General features: G+C 41.5%; 1 protein-coding gene across 1 annotated transcript in view; it reads left to right on the forward strand.

The window, feature by feature from the left end:
- The window catches only part of LOC124258517 (coiled-coil and C2 domain-containing protein 1-like), a 64,014-nt gene extending 44,736 nt beyond the window's left edge, over positions 1 to 19,278 (forward strand). The window contains 4 exon segments of the mRNA XM_046692589.1: positions 6,090 to 6,150; positions 16,999 to 17,128; positions 17,650 to 17,774; positions 18,671 to 19,278. Of these exon segments, the coding sequence (XP_046548545.1) occupies positions 6,090 to 6,150; positions 16,999 to 17,128; positions 17,650 to 17,774; positions 18,671 to 18,706 (352 nt within the window). The 3' untranslated portion in view covers positions 18,707 to 19,278.
- The last annotated feature ends 361 nt before the right edge of the window (positions 19,279 to 19,639 follow it).

The following is a 19,639-nucleotide window of genomic DNA, read 5'->3' on the forward strand; positions in this document are numbered from 1 at the left end:
ACCATACTGACTTTAAAGTGTAGTGCACGACTTTGTTTTTAACTGCTGATATTGAGATACCTTTGTCCAATCATAAAGCTATGAAATTACAAATGTATTGCTGAAATGTTGCTGACTGCTGCATAAAATGTCCCTTATTCCTCACTTCCTGACTTATATAGCCAATTGTGTGAGTGGAGAAGCCTTTGTCAGGGGAGAGAACTCATGCACTGATTTAACCACTCTCAGAGATATCTTCTATGGAATATTTAACACAGAAAACCACTATCATTTCAATCAGATGTTAATCTCTTTAGCAGTATTGTAAACAGAGTTGGATTGATTTGGCAAATACCTTTTCAGTGTGACATTCACAACAAGAATGAAGTGTGACAGGACAAAGGGTTTATTTGAAATTGGGTTGACATTTGCTACCTTTCTGACTGTGACAAATATATGTCTGTCAGCATTACACCAACATTCTTGCACTCTCCAGGCATATATAGCCTTGTGCCCCATCTTGTTGCACTCCTGATGTATGTCAGCACTGGGACAGTCTTACGCGCTGACATTATTATTTTACCCATGAAGATCTTGGTTAGAATTGGTTTCCAGCAACCCATGCTTGTCGTCAGAGGCGACTAACAGGATCGGGTGGTCAGACTTGCTGACTTGGTTGACACATGTCATCGTATCCCAATTGCATAGATCGATGTTCATGCTGTTGATCACTGGATTGTCTGGTCCAGACTCAATTATTTACAGTCTGCAGCCATATAGCTGGATTATAGCTGAGTACGGCGTAAAACTAAACTCACTCTCTCACTACGGTATTGTTAACGTCAGCTGTAGAACTCAGCTTACTTACTCACTGTAAGTGACCGCCTCCGTGGTGTAGTGGTTAGAGCGTCCGCCCGAGAGAGCGGAAGGTCGCGGGTTCGATCCCCGACCGCGTCATACCAAAAGACGTTAAAATATGGTACTTGTTGGTCCTTGTCTGGCGCTCGGCATTAATGGGTACATCAAGGACTGGTCGGCTCGGAGTCAGTATAAAGTGTCTCTAAGTGGGGTATTCATGCTTCACTGCGGCATGGTATCTCAGTGGGCTAGCACTATAAAACCAGCTTCAGTCTGAGCTAGTACAAGCAGCCGCAGATACACATACACACGCATGCACGTCGCCATATGAGCGAAATACTCTCAAGCACGACGTTAAACCCAATTTCACCTCACCTCACCTCACCTCACTGTATGTGGAAGGCTCTTTGAAATCGGGTTGATGAACTGACCATATGGATGGATGTTTATCTTTTCAGTTAGCAAATTAATGAATTGAATCTTTATCATTATGATCATTTAAAGTGTTGCTCAAGCACACTTCACATCCTGGACACTGTGGGTATTCCATGTGAGAACCAAAGTACCAGGAGATGTACTTGCTGTGAGAGCATGATGGCATATGTTATTGTTGATACTATCAGAAATAGGCTGCTGACCTATAGCTTTATGTAAAGGTAGCTGTGATGTAGCTGGTACATTGCTGGCTTTGGCATTAAATACCAACCATAATATAAAATATTCATCGATATTGTGAAATTCAGGTTAACTAAGGCAGAAAAAAAAGGGAGAAAAGTGGAAAGAAATTGTATTGTTTTGTAAAGGAACCCTTCATATAGGTATATTATTCATTGGGCACAGGCGGTTGGGTAGCCTAGTGGAACCCTTCATATAGGTATATTATTCATTGGGCACAGGCGGTGGGGTAGCCTAGTGGAACCCTTCATATAGGTATATTATTCATTGGGCACAGGTGGTAGGGTAGCCTAGTGGTCACGCTGAAGACCCGGGTTCGATTCCCCACATGGGTACAATGTGTGAAGCCCATTTCTGGTGTCCCCTGCCGTGATGTTGCTGGAATATTGCTAAAAGCAGCGTAAAACCAAACTCAGTCAGTCAGTCAGTCATTGGGCAGGGGTTTCTCTGCAGTTGTTTTCAGCCATTGGGCATTAAAAGTGCAGAGAAAATCTGTGCATTTAAGAGAATGTTGAAAACATTCTTTTTCAAATCATGTTACAGTTCCGAGTGACTCTTTCCTTGTCAGACTCATACGAAAGCGCCTTTGAGCAGGACTCATCTGGATATTGGTGCTATATGAATCTCTATATATTATTATTATTATTATTATTTTCACTGAGCATTTCTATTTCTTTTTTATACTCATTGGCTACATTGTTCAGTAGTTTGCACATGACATGTCATGAACATATTCTGGCATGTTGTTGAAGATGACTCCGCCCATTGTTTGCGCTGTCACAGATGGTTCCATGTGACATTACTAACGCAAATATCAAACTGGTGTTACTACTTGCGACTAGGAAACTCTTTATATTCTCCCAGAGGACTATGGGTGATGTTCAGAATAGCCCTTAACATTGAAATACAGATCATCTGTAAGTTGTCATGCCTCATTGGATATTCTGTAAATACTGTCTCACATTTAGAAGTTGTTTATATGAAGACATGCAGTGTGAGGACAAGACCGAAGTGTTCTCAGAAATGTCATATTGACTGTCATGTTCAGGATTTGAGTTCCAACAGATTTAATCAGAAACATGTTAAACACTGTAAACAATATATATGGGTGCACTTGCAGAACCTCTAAGCACTAAGGTTTATTTGTGATGAACATGAAAACTGTTTGAATAATGTATTTAGTTCATTTGGGTGCAGGTTATGCTTAGAACTTGTTAGCTGTCTTTCCTCAGCAATGATTTGCAAATATGTTTCATACAGATACAGGACCTGTGTAGAATATAGTCTTAGTTATGATACATGCAGGTCTGTTGGCTCTTACGCCAAGCATAGGACAGGGTTGCTTTATTTTGATAAACTGTAGCAAATCCTTTTTTATGAAACTGATAAGGAGATGCTGAGATAGGGCAGTAATAAAATATTTTCAACAGGGCAATAATAAATGAAAAACAGGTGATGATAAACACACAGAATGAAAGATTGATTCCCACCTACGATGTCCTGTCTTCTAGGAGTGGCAGGGCCATCTAGTGGGTATACACTTGGGTTCCTCTCCCATCGTACTGTGTGAATTGAGCTTGTGCTCCTGTGGAGCAGTGGGGTAGCCTAGTGGTTCAAGAGTTCGCTCATCATGCCCATTTCTGGTGTCCCTGCCCCGATATTGCTGAAATATTGCTGAAAGGGGCGTAAAACTAAATTCACTCGCTCTTGTGCTCCTGTCATCATGATAGCTCTGTGTAAAACAGGATTCTTTGTTGCAGTATCATTTCAGTTTAACAAGCAGGTGCTTGTATATTTTGATTTTGAACATGTTAAGCAGAGATACTAGCTTTACAATATGGTGGTCTTTGTCCAACAGGTTTGTCTCAAACTGTTTTGTGAAACTTTGTGAAATTGTTTGTTGTGATCTGTATTTTTTATGTATGTGAACTGAAGCCTTCTGAAGCCTCAGTTTATGTGAACTGAAGCCTCAGTTTATGTGAACTGAAGCCTCAGTTTATGTGAACTGAAGCCTCAGTTTATGTGATCTGAAGCCTCAGTTTATGTGATCTGAAGCCTCAGTTTATGTGAACTGAAACCTCAGTTTATGTGATCTGAAGCCTCAGTTTATGTGATCTGAAACCTCAGTTTATGTGATCTGAAGCCTCAGTTTATGTGATCTGAAGCCTCAGTTTATGTGAACTGAAACCTCTGTTTATGTGATCTGAAGCCTCAGTTTATGTGATCTGAAGCCTAAGTTTATGTGATCTGAAGCCTCAGTTTATGTGAACAGAAGCCTCTGTTTGTGTGAACAGAAGCCTCAGTTTGTGTGATCTGAAGCCTCAGTTTATGTGATCTGAAGCCTCAGTTTATGTGATCTGAAGCCTCAGTTTATGTGATCTGAAGCCTCAGTTTATGTGAACTGAAACCTCTGTTTATGTGATCTGAAGCCTCAGTTTATGTGATCTGAAGCCTAAGTTTATGTGATCTGAAGCCTCAGTTTATGTGAACAGAAGCCTCAGTTTATGTGATCTGAAACCTCAGTTTATGTGAACTGAAGCCTCAGTTTATGTGATCTGAAGCCTCAGTTTATGTGAACTGAAGCCTCTGTTTATGTGATCTGAAGCCTCAGTTAATGTGATTTGAAGCCTCAGTTTATGTGATCTGAAACCTCAGTTTGTGTGAACTGAAGCCTCAGTTTATGTGATCTGAAACCTCAGTTTATGTGAACTGAAGCCTCTGTTTATGTGATCTGAAGCCTCAGTTTATGTGATCTGAAACCTCAGTTTATGTGAACTGAAGCCTTTGTTTATGTGATCTGAAGCCTCAGTTTATGTGATCTGAAGCCTCAGTTTATGTGATCTGAAACCTCAGTTTGTGTGAACTGAAGCCTCAGTTTATGTGATCTGAAGCCTCAGTTTATGTGATCTGAAACCTCAGTTTGTGTGATCTGAAGCCTCAGTTTATGTGATTTGAAGCCTCAGTTTATGTGATCTGAAACCTCAGTTTGTGTGAACTGAAGCCTCAGTTTATGTGATCTGAAGCCTCAGTTTATGTGATTTGAAGCCTCAGTTTATGTGATCTGAAACCTCAGTTTATGTGAACTGAAGCCTCAGTTTATGTGAACTGAAGCCTCAGTTTATGTGATCTGAAACCTCAGTTTGTGTGAACTGAAGCCTCTGTTTGTGTGATCTGAAGCCTCTGTTTGTGTGATCTGAAGCCTCAGTTTATGTGATCTGAAGCCTCAGTTTATGTGATCTGAAGCCTCAGTTTATGTGATCTGAAGCCTCAGTTTATGTGATCTGAAGCCTCTGTTTATGTGATCTGAAGCCTCTGTTTATGTGATCTGAAACCTCTGAAGCCTCTGTTTGTGTGATCTGAAGCCTCTGTTTGTGTGATCTGAAGCCTCAGTTTATGTGATTTGAAGCCTCAGTTTATGTGATCTGAAGCCTCAGTTTATGTGAACTTAAGCCATTTTGCTTATTAGAATGGTACAATTGTTGGATATTTCATGATGTTAAGTATAAATAAAGACTTGAACTATGCATTGAATTCTGTGAACTTCTTTGTCTCTGCATGCAAGGGACCTGTTTCTTCCATCAGGTCCCCAAGGTTGTAGGCACTGTAGAAGTGAGTTTCATGGTCATCTCTCATTGTCCTTGATCAAAAGATTTTGTGTACATTTGTTCAAAGCATCACAACTAATTCCTTTGAATATCCTCCCTCTATTACATCATAGCCATAAATTCCATTTTGGGCAGGCAATCAAATCGGACATTTCAACAGGCATCCCCTTTACAGCCAACATTGTTGTGTGAATAACACTTTCTTTCTCAAGAAATATATAAGCGCATATCCAATCTAGGAAAATTTCACTTCTTTCAACCAAAACCCGTCCCCTGAATGCAGATATCTACCGCATATTTTAAAGCAATAATGGAAGAATTATCCAAAATCTAAACACTCCCACCAGATCCCTTCTCTCCCTCACAGGGGCGGTGGGATAACCTAGTGGTCAAAGCACTCATTCGTCACACCGAAGACCTGGGTTCGATTCCTTACATGGGTACAATTTGAAGCCCATTTCTGGTGTCCCTCGCCGTGATATTGCTGGAATATTGCTAAAAGCGGCGTAAAATTAAACTCAATCACTCACTATCCCTCACATGGTATTGTCCCTAGGAACTTCAGGACAGTAAAATGATGTGTCAGTAGTGAGATGCATGGTCTTGAAAATAACTTTTTCTTTTCTGATGTGCATGGTCTGATTATTTGTGATCCAAAGATTATGTAACCTGCTTCGGCAAGTTAGTTCTTCATTGATGATGTAGACAACTAAAGTGTTCAGCAAGTTGTCCAACTAAACTGGCTATAAAAGGATGGATACAGTACTGTACCTGACAATACAGAGACAGGTCAACAGGGGTGGGTTTGAATAATTTACCAACAACTTGTAAACTGAAGGACTTTTTAATGCATGTGATGATAGTTAGCATGCTGTGTTTGTAAGCATAAATAGACTATCCAAGCAGTTGACTTAATTGATATTTATTTTATGTATGGAAACATGTCATGCTAAGTTGAAGATTGTGTTACAGTGTTGGCGGAGTGGCCTGTATGGAGGTGTTGCGGTTTGAGAGACAACAGCTAGATAAACAGGTTGGTGACAACGTCCAAGTTGTATTGTTCTTTCATTTGTTAAACAAGTATAATGCATGATAATTTGGGGATATGGTGGATCTTATACAGAGCTCTTGGTCAGGCTTCCTTATTGAGACTGTTATATTTCTGTGTAGTCTGCTCCTGTATTTGAGACAGTGTTACATTTCTGTGTGGTCTGCTCCTGTATGTGAGACAGTGTTACATTTCTGTGTGGTCTGCTCCTGTATGTGAGACAGTGTTACATTTCTGTGTGGTCTGCTCCTGTATGTGAGACAGTGTTACATTTCTGTGTGGTCTGCTCCTGTATGTGAGACATTGTTACATTTCTGTGTGGAATGCTCCTGTATGTGAGACAGTGTTACATTTCTGTGTAGCTTGCTCCTGTATGTGAGACAGTGTTACATTTCTGTGTGGTCTGCTCCTGTATGTGAGACATTGTTACATTTCTGTGTGGAATGCTCCTGTATGTGAGACAGTGTTACATTTCTGTGTGGTCTGCTCCTGTATGTGAGACAGTGTTACATTTCTGTGTGGAATGCTCCTGTATGTGAGACAGTGTTACATTTCTGTGTGGAATGCTCCTGTATGTGAGACAGTGTTACATTTCTGTGTGGAATGCTCCTGTATGTGAGACAGTGTTACATTTCTGTGTGGTCTGCTCCTGTATGTGAGACAGTGTTACATTTCTGTGTGGAATGCTCCTGTATGTGAGACAGTGTTACATTTCTGTGTGGAATTGTATGTGAGACAGTGTGTGGTCTGCTCCCTGTATGTGAGACAGTGTTACATTTCTGTGTGGTCTGCTCCTGTATGTGAGACAGTGTTACATTTCTGTGTGGTCTGCTCCTGTATGTGAGACAGTGTTACATTTCTGTGTGGAATGCTCCTGTATGTGAGACAGTGTTACATTTCTGTGTTGTCTGCTCCTGTATGTGAGACAGTGTTACATTTCTGTGTGGTCTGCTCCTGTATGTGAGACAGTGTTACATTTCTGTGTGGGTCTGCTCCTGTATGTGAGACAGTGTTACATTTCTGTGTGGAATGCTCCTGTATGTGAGACAGTGTTACATTTCTGTGTGGTCTGCTCCTGTATGTGAGACAGTGTTACATTTCTGTGTGGTCTGCTCCTGTAGGTGAGACAGTGTTACATTTCTGTATGGTCTGCTCCTGTATGTGAGACAGTGTTACATTTCTGTGTGGAATGCTCCTGTATGTGAGACATTGTTACATTTCTGTGTGGTCTGCTCCTGTATGTGAGACAGTGTTACATTTCTGTGTGGAATGCTCCTGTATGTGAGACAGTGTTATATTTCTGTGTGGTCTGCTCCTGTATGTGAGACAGTGTTACATTTCTGTATGGTCTGCTCCTGTATGTGAGACAGTGTTACATTTCTGTGTGGAATGCTCCTGTATGTGAGACATTGTTACATTTCTGTGTGGTCTGCTCCTGTATGTGAGACAGTGTTACATTTCTGTGTGGTCTGCTCCTGTATGTGAGACAGTGTTACATTTCTGTGTGGAATGCTCCTGTATGTGAGACAGTGTTACATTTCTGTGTGGAATGCTCCTGTATGTGAGACATTGTTACATTTCTGTGTTGTCTGCTCCTGTATGTGAGACAGTGTTACATTTCTGTGTGGTCTGCTCCTGTATGTGAGACAGTGTTACATTTCTGTGTGGTCTGCTCCTGTATGTGAGACAGTGTTACATTTCTGTGTAGCTTGCTCCTGTATGTGAGACAGTGTTACATTTCTGTGTCGTCTGCTCCTGTATGTGAGACATTGTTACATTTCTGTGTGGAATGCTCCTGTATGTGAGACAGTGTTACATTTCTGTGTGGAATGCTCCTGTATGTGAGACATTGTTACATTTCTGTGTTGTCTGCTCCTGTATGTGAGACAGTGTTACATTTCTGTGTGGTCTGCTCCTGTATGTGAGACAGTGTTACATTTCTGTGTGGTCTGCTCCTGTATGTGAGACAGTGTTACATTTCTGTGTAGAATGCTCCTGTATGTGAGACAGTGTTACATTTCTGTGTTGTCTGCTCCTGTATGTGAGACAGTGTTACATTTCTGTGTGGTCTGCTCCTGTATGTGAGACAGTGTTACATTTCTGTGTGGAATGCTCCTGTATGTGAGACAGTGTTACATTTCTGTGTGGCTTGCTCCTGTATGTGAGACAGTGTTACATTTCTGTGTGGTCTGCTCCTGTATGTGAGACATTGTTACATTTCTGTGTGGAATGCTCCTGTATGTGAGACAGTGTTACATTTCTGTGTGGTCTGCTCCTGTATGTGAGACAGTGTTACATTTCTGTGTGGAATGCTCCTGTATGTGAGACAGTGTTACATTTCTGTGTGGAATGCTCCTGTATGTGAGACAGTGTTACATTTCTGTGTGGAATGCTCCTGTATGTGAGACAGTGTTACATTTCTGTGTGGTCTGCTCCTGTATGTGAGACAGTGTTACATTTCTGTGTGGAATGCTCCTGTATGTGAGACAGTGTTACATTTCTGTGTGGAATGCTCCTGTATGTGAGACAGTGTTACATTTCTGTGTGGAATGCTCCTGTATGTGAGACAGTGTTACATTTCTGTGTGGTCTGCTCCTGTATGTGAGACAGTGTTACATTTCTGTGTGGAATGCTCCTGTATGTGAGACAGTGTTACATTTCTGTGTGGAATGCTCCTGTATGTGAGACAGTGTTACATTTCTGTGTGGTCTGCTCCTGTATGTGAGACAGTGTTACATTTCTGTGTGGTCTGCTCCTGTATGTGAGACAGTGTTACATTTCTGTGTTGTCTGCTCCTGTATGTGAGACAGTGTTACATTTCTGTGTGGTCTGCTCCTGTATGTGAGACAGTGTTACATTTCTGTGTGGAATGCTCCTGTATGTGAGACAGTGTTACATTTCCTGCCTGTATGTGAGACAGTGTTACATTTCTGTATGGTCTGCTCCTGTATGTGAGACAGTGTTACATTTCTGTGTGGAATGCTCCTGTATGTGAGACATTGTTACATTTCTGTGTGGTCTGCTCCTGTATGTGAGACAGTGTTACATTTCTGTGTGGAATGCTCCTGTATGTGAGACAGTGTTATATTTCTGTGTGGTCTGCTCCTGTATGTGAGACAGTGTTACATTTCTGTATGGTCTGCTCCTGTATGTGAGACAGTGTTACATTTCTGTGTGGAATGCTCCTGTATGTGAGACATTGTTACATTTCTGTGTGGTCTGCTCCTGTATGTGAGACAGTGTTACATTTCTGTGTGGTCTGCTCCTGTATGTGAGACAGTGTTACATTTCTGTGTGGAATGCTCCTGTATGTGAGACAGTGTTACATTTCTGTGTGGAATGCTCCTGTATGTGAGACATTGTTACATTTCTGTGTTGTCTGCTCCTGTATGTGAGACAGTGTTACATTTCTGTGTGGTCTGCTCCTGTATGTGAGACAGTGTTACATTTCTGTGTGGTCTGCTCCTGTATGTGAGACAGTGTTACATTTCTGTGTAGCTTGCTCCTGTATGTGAGACAGTGTTACATTTCTGTGGTCTGCTCCTGTATGTGAGACATTGTTACATTTCTGTGTGGCCTGCTCCTCTATGTGAGACAGTGTTACATTTCTGTGTGGTCTGCTCCTGTATGTGAGACATTGTTACATTTCTGTGTGGTCTGCTCCTGTATGTGAGACAGTGTTACATTTTGGTCTGCTCCTGTATGTGAGACAGTGTTACATTTCTGTGTGGAATGCTCCTGTATGTGAGACAGTGTTACATTTCTGTGTGGAATGCTCCTGTATGTGAGACAGTGTTACATTTCTGTGTGGTCTGCTCCTGTAGGTGAGACAGTGTTACATTTCTGTATGGTCTGCTCCTGTATGTGAGACAGTGTTACATTTCTGTGTGGAATGCTCCTGTATGTGAGACATTGTTACATTTCTGTGTGGTCTGCTCCTGTATGTGAGACAGTGTTACATTTCTGTGTGGAATGCTCCTGTATGTGAGACAGTGTTATATTTCTGTGTGGTCTGCTCCTGTATGTGAGACAGTGTTACATTTCTGTATGGTCTGCTCCTGTATGTGAGACAGTGTTACATTTCTGTGTGGAATGCTCCTGTATGTGAGACATTGTTACATTTCTGTGTGGTCTGCTCCTGTATGTGAGACAGTGTTACATTTCTGTGTGGTCTGCTCCTGTATGTGAGACAGTGTTACATTTCTGTGTGGAATGCTCCTGTATGTGAGACAGTGTTACATTTCTGTGTGGAATGCTCCTGTATGTGAGACATTGTTACATTTCTGTGTTGTCTGCTCCTGTATGTGAGACAGTGTTACATTTCTGTGTGGTCTACTCCTGTATGTGAGACAGTGTTACATTTCTGTGTGGTCTGCTCCTGTATGTGAGACAGTGTTACATTTCTGTGTAGCTTGCTCCCTGTATGTGAGACAGTGTTACATTTCTGTGTGTCTGCTCCTGTATGTGAGACATTGTTACATTTCTGTGTGGCCTGCTCCTCTATGTGAGACAGTGTTACATTTCTGTGTGGTCTGCTCCTGTATGTGAGACATTGTTACATTTCTGTGTTGTCTGCTCCTGTATGTGAGACAGTGTTACATTTCTGTATGGTCTGCTCCTGTATGTGAGACAGTGTTACATTTATGTGTGGTCTGCTCCTGTATGTGAGACAGTGTTACATTTCTGTGTGGAATGCTCCTGTATGTGAGACAGTGTTACATTTCTGTGTAGCTTGCTCCTGTATGTGAGACAGTGTTACATTTCTGTGTGGTCTGCTCCTGTATGTGAGACAGTGTTACATTTCTGTGTGGTCTGCTCCTGTATGTGAGACAGTGTTACATTTCTGTATGGTCTGCTCCTGTATGTGAGACAGTGTTACATGTCTTTGTGGTCTGCTCCTGTATGTGAGACATTGTTACATTTCTGTGTGGTCTGCTCCTGTATGTGAGACAGTGTTACATTTCTGTGTGGTCTGCTCCTGTATGTGAGACAGTGTTACATTTCTGTGTGGAATGCTCCTGTATGTGAGACAGTGTTACATTTCTGTGTGGAATGCTCCTGTATGTGAGACATTGTTACATTTCTGTGTTGTCTGCTCCTGTATGTGAGACAGTGTTACATATCTGTGTGGTCTGCTCCTGTATGTGAGACAGTGTTACATTTCTGTGTGGTCTGCTCCTGTATGTGAGACATTGTTACATTTCTGTGTGGAATGCTCCTGTATGTGAGACAGTGTTACATTTCTGTGTTGTCTGCTCCTGTATGTGAGACAGTGTTACATTTCTGTGTGGTCTGCTCCTGTATGTGAGACAGTGTTACATTTCTGTGTGGAATGCTCCCTGTATGTGAGACAGTGTTACATTTCTGTGTGGAATGCTCCTGTATGTGAGACAGTGTTACATTTCTGTGTTGTCTGCTCCTGTATGTGAGACAGTGTTACATTTCTGTGTGGTCTGCTCCTGTATGTGAGACAGTGTTACATTTCTGTGTGGTCTGCTCCTGTATGTGAGACAGTGTTACATTTCTGTGTGGAATGCTCCTGTATGTGAGACAGTGTTACATTTCTGTGTGGAATGCTCCTGTATGTGAGACAGTGTTACATTTCTGTGTGGTCTGCTCCTGTATGTGAGACAGTGTTACATTTCTGTGTGGAATGCTCCTGTATGTGAGACAGTGTTATATTTCTGTGTGGTCTGCTCCTGTATGTGAGACAGTGTTACATTTCTGTATGGTCTGCTCCTGTATGTGAGACAGTGTTACATTTCTGTGTGGAATGCTCCTGTATGTGAGACAGTGTTACATTTCTGTGTGGAATGCTCCTGTATGTGAGACATTGTTACATTTCTGTGTTGTCTGCTCCTGTATGTGAGACAGTGTTACATATCTGTGTGGTCTGCTCCTGTATGTGAGACAGTGTTACATTTCTGTGTGGTCTGCTCCTGTATGTGAGACATTGTTACATTTCTGTGTGGAATGCTCCTGTATGTGAGACAGTGTTACATTTCTGTGTGGTCTGCTCCTGTATGTGAGACAGTGTTACATTTCTGTGTGGTCTGCTCCTGTATGTGAGACAGTGTTACATTTCTGTGTGGAATGCTCCTGTATGTGAGACAGTGTTACATTTCTGTGTGGAATGCTCCTGTATGTGAGACAGTGTTACATTTCTGTGTTGTCTGCTCCTGTATGTGAGACAGTGTTACATTTCTGTGTGGTCTGCTCCTGTATGTGAGACAGTGTTACATTTCTGTGTGGTCTGCTCCTGTATGTGAGACAGTGTTACATTTCTGTGTGGAATGCTCCTGTATGTGAGACAGTGTTACATTTCTGTGTGGAATGCTCCTGTATGTGAGACAGTGTTACATTTCTGTGTGGTCTGCTCCTGTATGTGAGACAGTGTTACATTTCTGTGTGGTCTGCTCCTGTATGTGAGACAGTGTTACATTTCTGTGTGGTCTGCTCCTGTATGTGAGACAGTGTTACATTTCTGTGTGGTCTGCTCCTGTATGTGAGACAGTGTTACATTTCTGTGTGGAATGCTCCTGTATGTGAGACATTGTTACATTTCTGTGTGGTCTGCTCCTGTATGTGAGACAGTGTTACATTTCTGTGTGGTCTGCTCCTGTATGTGAGACAGTGTTACATTTCTGTGTGGAATGCTCCTGTATGTGAGACAGTGTTACATTTCTGTGTGGAATGCTCCTGTATGTGAGACAGTGTTACATTTCTGTGTGGTCTGCTCCTGTATGTGAGACAGTGTTACATTTCTGTGTGGTCTGCTCCTGTATGTGAGACAGTGTTACATTTCTGTGTGGTCTGCTCCTGTATGTGAGACAGTGTTACATTTCTGTGTGGAATGCTCCTGTATGTGAGACAGTGTTACATTTCTGTGTGGTCTGCTCCTGTATGTGAGACAGTGTTACATTTCTGTGTGGTCTGCTCCTGTATGTGAGACAGTGTTACATTTCTGTGTGGTCTGCTCCTGTATGTGAGACAGTGTTACATTTCTGTGTGGAATGCTCCTGTATGTGAGACATTGTTACATTTCTGTGTGGTCTGCTCCTGTATGTGAGACAGTGTTACATTTCTGTGTGTGGTCTGCTCCTGTATGTGAGACAGTGTTACATTTCTGTGTGGTCTGCTCCTGTATGTGAGACAGTGTTACATTTCTGTGTGGTCTGCTCCTGTATGTGAGACAGTGTTACATTTCTGTGTAGCTTGCTCCTGTATGTGAGACAGTGTTACATTTCTGTGTGGTCTGCTCCTGTATGTGAGACAGTGTTACATTTCTGTGTGGTCTGCTCCTGTATGTGAGACAGTGTTACATTTCTGTGTGGTCTGCTCCTGTATGTGAGACAGTGTTACATTTCTGTGTGGTCTGCTCCTGTATGTGAGACAGTGTTACATTTCTGTGTGGTCTGCTCCTGTATGTGAGACAGTGTTACATTTCTGTGTGGTCTGCTCCTGTATGTGAGACAGTGTTACATTTCTGTGTGGTCTGCTCCTGTATGTGAGACAGTGTTACATTTCTGTGTGGTCTGCTCCTGTATGTGAGACAGTGTTACATTTCTGTGTGGTCTGCTCCTGTATGTGAGACAGTGTTACATTTCTGTGTGGTCTGCTCCTGTATGTGAGACAGTGTTACATTTCTGTGTGGTCTGCTCCTGTATGTGAGACAGTGTTACATTTCTGTGTGGTCTGCTCCTGTATGTGAGACAGTGTTACATTTCTGTGTGGCTGCCCTGTATGTGAGACAGTGTTACATTTCTGTGTGGTCTGCCCTGTATGTGAGACAGTGTTACATTTCTGTGTGGTCTGCTCCTGTATGTGAGACAGTGTTACATTTCTGTGTGGTCTGCCCTGTATGTGAGACAGTGTTACATTTCTGTGTGGTCTGCTCCTGTATGTGAGACAGTGTTACATTTCTGTGTGGTCTGCTCCTGTATGTGAGACAGTGTTACATTTCTGTGTGGTCTGCTCCTGTATGTGAGACAGTGTTACATTTCTGTGTGGTCTGCTCCTGTATGTGAGACAGTGTTACATTTCTGTGTGGTCTGCTCCTGTATGTGAGACAGTGTTACATTTCTGTGTTGTCTGCTCCTGTATGTGAGACAGTGTTACATTTCTGTGTGGTCTGCTCCTGTATGTGAGACAGTGTTACATTTCTGTGTGGTCTGCTCCTGTATGTGAGACAGTGTTACATTTCTGTGTGGTCTGCTCCTGTATGTGAGACAGTGTTACATTTCTGTGTTGTCTGCTCCTGTATGTGAGACAGTGTTACATTTCTGTGTAGCTTGCTCCTGTATGTGAGACAGTGTTACATTTCTGTGTGGTCTGCTCCTGTATGTGAGACAGTGTTACCTTTCTGTGTGGTCTGTTCCTGTATGTGAGACAGTGTTACATTTCTGTGTAGCTTGCTCCTGTATGTGAGACAGTGTTACATTTCTGTGTTGTCTGCTCCTGTATGTGAGACAGTGTTACATTTCTGTGTGGTCTGCTCCTGTATGTGAGACAGTGTTACATTTCTGTGTGGTCTGCTCCTGTATGTGAGACAGTGTTACATTTCTGTGTGGAATGCTCCTGTATGTGCGACAGTGTTACAGATTTCTGTGTGGCCTGCTAATATCTGTGTGGGCTGCTAATGTATGGGACACAATGTTTCAGATATCTGTGTAGTCTGCTAATGTTTCGAACACAATGTTTCAGATATCTGTGTGGTCTGCTAATGTATGGGACACAATGTTTCAGATATCTGTGTAGTCTGCTAATGTATGTGACACAATGTTTCAAATATCTGTGTAGTCTTCTAATGTATGTGACTCAATGTTTCAGATATCTGTGTGGTCTGCTAATGTATGTAACACAATGTTTCAGATATCTGTGTGGTCTGCTAATGTATGGAACACAATGTTTCAGATATCTGTGTGGTCTGCTAATGTATGTGACACAATGTATCAGATATCTGTGTGGTCTGCGTATGTATGGGACACGATGTATCAGATATCTGTGTGGTCTGCTAATGTATGTGACACTATGTGTCAGATATCTGTGTAGTCTGCTAATGTATATAACACAATGTTTCAGATATCTGTGTAGTCTGCTAATGTTTCGGACACAATGTTTCAGATATCTGTGTAGTCTGCTAATGTTTCGGACACAATGTTTCAGATATCTGTGTAGTCTGCTAATGTTTCGGACACAATGTTTCAGATATCTGTGTAGTCTGCTTATGTTTCGGACACAATGTTTCAGATATCTGTGTGGTCTGCTAATGTTTCGGACACAATGTTTCAGATATCTGTGTAGTCTGCTAATGTTTCGGACACAATGTTTCAGATATCTGTGTGGTCTGCTAATGTTTCGGACACAATGTTTCAGATATCTGTGTAGTCTGCTAATGTTTCGGACACAATGTTTCAGATATCTGTGTAGTCTGCTAATGTATGTGACACAATGTTTCAAATATCTGTGTAGTCTTCTAATGTATGTGACTCAATGTTTCAGATATCTGTGTGGTCTGCTAATGTATGTAACACAATGTTTCAGATATCTGTGTAGTCTGCTAATGTATGGAACACAATGTTTCAGATATCTGTGTGGTCTGCTAATGTATGTGACACAATGTATCAGTGTGGTCTCTGCGTATGTATGGGACACGATGTATCAGATATCTGTGTGGTCTGCTAATGTATGTGACACTATGTGTCAGATATCTGTGTAGTCTGCTAATGTATATAACACAATGTTTCAGATATCTGTGTAGTCTGCTAATGTTTCGGACACAATGTTTCAGATATCTGTGTAGTCTGCTAATGTTTCGGACACAATGTTTCAGATATCTGTGTAGTCTGCTAATGACACAATGTTTCAGATATCTGTGTAGTCTGCTAATGTTTCGGACACAATGTTTCAGATATCTGTGTAGTCTGCTAATGTTTCGGACACAATGTTTCAGATATCTGTGTGGTCTGCTAATGTTTCGGACACAATGTTTCAGATATCTGTGTGGTCTGCTAATGTTTCGGACACAATGTTTCAGATATCTGTGTGGTCTGCTAATGTTTCGGACACAATGTTTCAGATATCTGTGTAGTCTGCTAATGTATGGGACACAATGTTTCAGATATCTGTGTAGTCTGCTAATGTATGGGACACAATGTTTCAGATATCTGTGTGGTCTGCTAATGTATGGGACACAATGTTTCAGATATCTGTGTGGTCTGCTAATGTTTCGGACACAATGTTTCAGATATCTGTGTAGTCTGCTAATGTATGGGACACAATGTTTCAGATATTTGTGTAGTCTGCTAATGTATGGAACACAATGTTTCAGATATCTGTGTGGTCTGCTAATGTATGGGACACAATGTTTCAGATATCTGTGTGGTCTGCTAATGTTTGGACACAATGTTTCAGATATCTGTGTAGTCTGCTAATGTATGGGACACAATGTTTCAGATATTTGTGTAGTCTGCTAATGTATGGAACACAATGTTTCAGATATCTGTGTGGTCTGCTAATGTATGTGACACAATGTATCAGATATCTGTGTGGTCTGCGAATGTATGGGACACGATGTATCAGATATCTGTGTGGTCTGCTAATGTATGGGACACAATGTTTCAGATATCTGTGTAGTCTGCTAATGTATGGGACACAATGTTTCAGATATCTGTGTAGTCTGCTAATGTTTCGGACACAATGTTTCAGATATCTGTGTAGTCTGCTAATGTTTCGGACACAATGTTTCAGATATCTGTGTAGTCTGCTAATGTTTCGGACACAATGTTTCAGATATCTGTGTAGTCTGCTAATGTTTCAGACACAATGTTTCAGATATCCTACCTGAAAGACAGCCTGAGTGTGACCCAGACCCAGACTCTCAAACACAAGAGTGCACTGCTGGGCGAGAAGATTGAGCTGCAACAGAAGAAATTACGTGAAGGAGGGAAAGAAGCTTGGCTAGGTACATACTAGCAGCATACTGCATACTGAGTCTACATTCTTACACCCAAGATGCTCATCCTCAACGTACTCTCAACACAATCACTCTCAACTCTGCATGTCTTAGCTGACATGGTTAGTTTGGGATTGAACAGATGGATGGTAATCAGGCCTTGAAACTAGGTGTATGCTTGTCATGATGGCCTTAAACAACAAACAAACAAAACATTTTGACATCTAGTATACACATGATACATGCCTCCAATGGAAAACATGGCTGAACTTTGACCTGCCCGAGATTCAAAAACGGGACATTTATTTCACAGTCTATTGCCAAAACTTCCGATCCTGCTGAAGTATTTTCAGTATATTTTTGTTTTAGTGTATTGATTATTGATTGAAAAGAAATTTCATAGACTTTGGTGTTGTGGTTTAATTAATGACTGATTTCATCAAACTGAAATGATATGCTTTCTCTCACAGCGTGTGTTGATGGAAAAGTTTTTTTCGGCAGTTTGATACAGATGTATGTGTATTTTGCAGCATATGTTGAAGTGGTGAAAGAGGAAATGCCGTCCTATGAGACAGATGCACGGCAACTAGCCAAGATTGGGGACATGCAGAAGGCGCAGATCATGCTCACAAAGAAGAAGATGGCAGAGAAGGAGGTGAGTGACATGTTCATGGTTACTTCTACTGACACTTGGTCTCACTTGTTACTGAAGAGGTGACACAGTATCCATGATATATATATATAATCCATGGGTTGATCAGATCAATCATCATAATTTTGTACTACAACTAATAGAAGAAGTGTATTATCCCCCACAACAACGAAGTTGCAGGGGATATAGAAAAGAGTTCCATCAGTCCGTCCGTGTGTCTGTCCGTGCATCCGTCACACTTTGTCCGAAGCTTATCTCCTAAACTATTGGTACACATGTCAACCATGATCCCTAGATGTGCCTTTTGGGGGTTCGACCCAGATGCGAATTTTATTTTTTGCTGTTTCCGTGGAAACATGACTTAGGCTGTAACTATGAGGATGTCATCTTGTCCGGAGCAGATCTCCCAAACTATACATGCTAGCTTTATCATCCTTGGTACATATGTCAAGCATGATCCCAAGATGTGCCTTTTGGGGTTTAGACCCAGATATGAATTTTATTTTTTGCTGTTTCCATGGAAACGAGACTATGAGGATGTCATCTTGTTGCATTTCCATGGCAACAAGTTAGGCTTCAACTGAATTTGATGGTAGTGCTCCTCTCTGGAGCAGATCTTAAAAACCTTTCAATACTCTCCTTCCACTTTGGTGTATACACTCCAAAACATTTGACATAATCATAACTGGTAGACATATTCATAAAGAGTATTTTACCGTTGAGGGGGATATTGATGACTTAGTCTTCTTGTTTCAGTTTCAACTACAACTAAGTCTATCATAAGATGTTACGATGACTTTGTTCAAGTGGGGCTAGGACACATCCAAATAACCTGAAGTTGAAATGTTTTTTTCCAGTTTTAGTATGTTTAACTTATTGTCTGTTTTTATGTTTTTCAGCTGGCTGCTATTAGAGCAAAGTTCCCTGAGATCTAAGGTCTCATGATGAGAGCATAATGTGTGATAAACAGTGAACTGTGATTAGAATAGTCCCAGACCAGTTTATGCAATGGGGCTTTAATTCAGACAGCACAATTTCAGCAGAACAACAGAACCTACCCAGCTCAGTATATTACGTTGAGACTTAACTTCAGACAGCCAGTCTTCTACGTCACAACAGAACCTATCCAGCCTGGTGCATTACCTTGGGACATAACTACAGACAACCATTCTTCTTCACAACAGAACCTGCCCCGCCCAGTGTATTACCTTGGAACATAACTACAGACAACCATTCTTCTTCACAACAGAACCTACCCAGCTCAGTATATTACCTTGGAACATAACTACAGACAACCATTCTTCTTCACAACAGAACCTGCCCATCTCAGTATATGACCTTGGAACATAACTACAGACAACCATTCTTCTTCACAACAGAACCTGCCCATCTCAGTATATTACCTTGGAACATAACTACAGACAACCATTCTTCTTCACAACAGAACCTATCCAGCCCAGTGCATTACCTTGGGACTTAACTTCAGACAACCATTCTTCTTCACAACAGAACAGAACCTTCTTCACAACAGAACCTGCCCAGTATATTACCTTGGAACATAACTACAGACAACCATTCTTCTTCACAACAGAACCTACCCAGCTCAGTATATTACCTTGGAACATAACTACAGACAACCATTCTTCTTCACAACAGAATCTGCCCATCTCAGTATATTACCTTGGGACTTAACTTCAGACAACCATTCTTCTTCACAACAGAACCTATCCAGCCCAGTATATTACCTTGGAACATAACTACAGACAACCATTCTTCTTCACAACAGAACCTATCCAGCCTCAGTATATTACCTTGGAACATAACTACAGACAACCAGTCTTCTTCACAACAGAACCTGCCCAGCCCAG

The sequence above is a fragment of the Haliotis rubra genome, unplaced genomic scaffold (assembly GCF_003918875.1).
Source record: "Haliotis rubra isolate DU_JTF1 unplaced genomic scaffold, ASM391887v1 Scf696, whole genome shotgun sequence".
Taxonomy (NCBI): Eukaryota; Metazoa; Mollusca; class Gastropoda; order Lepetellida; family Haliotidae; genus Haliotis; species Haliotis rubra.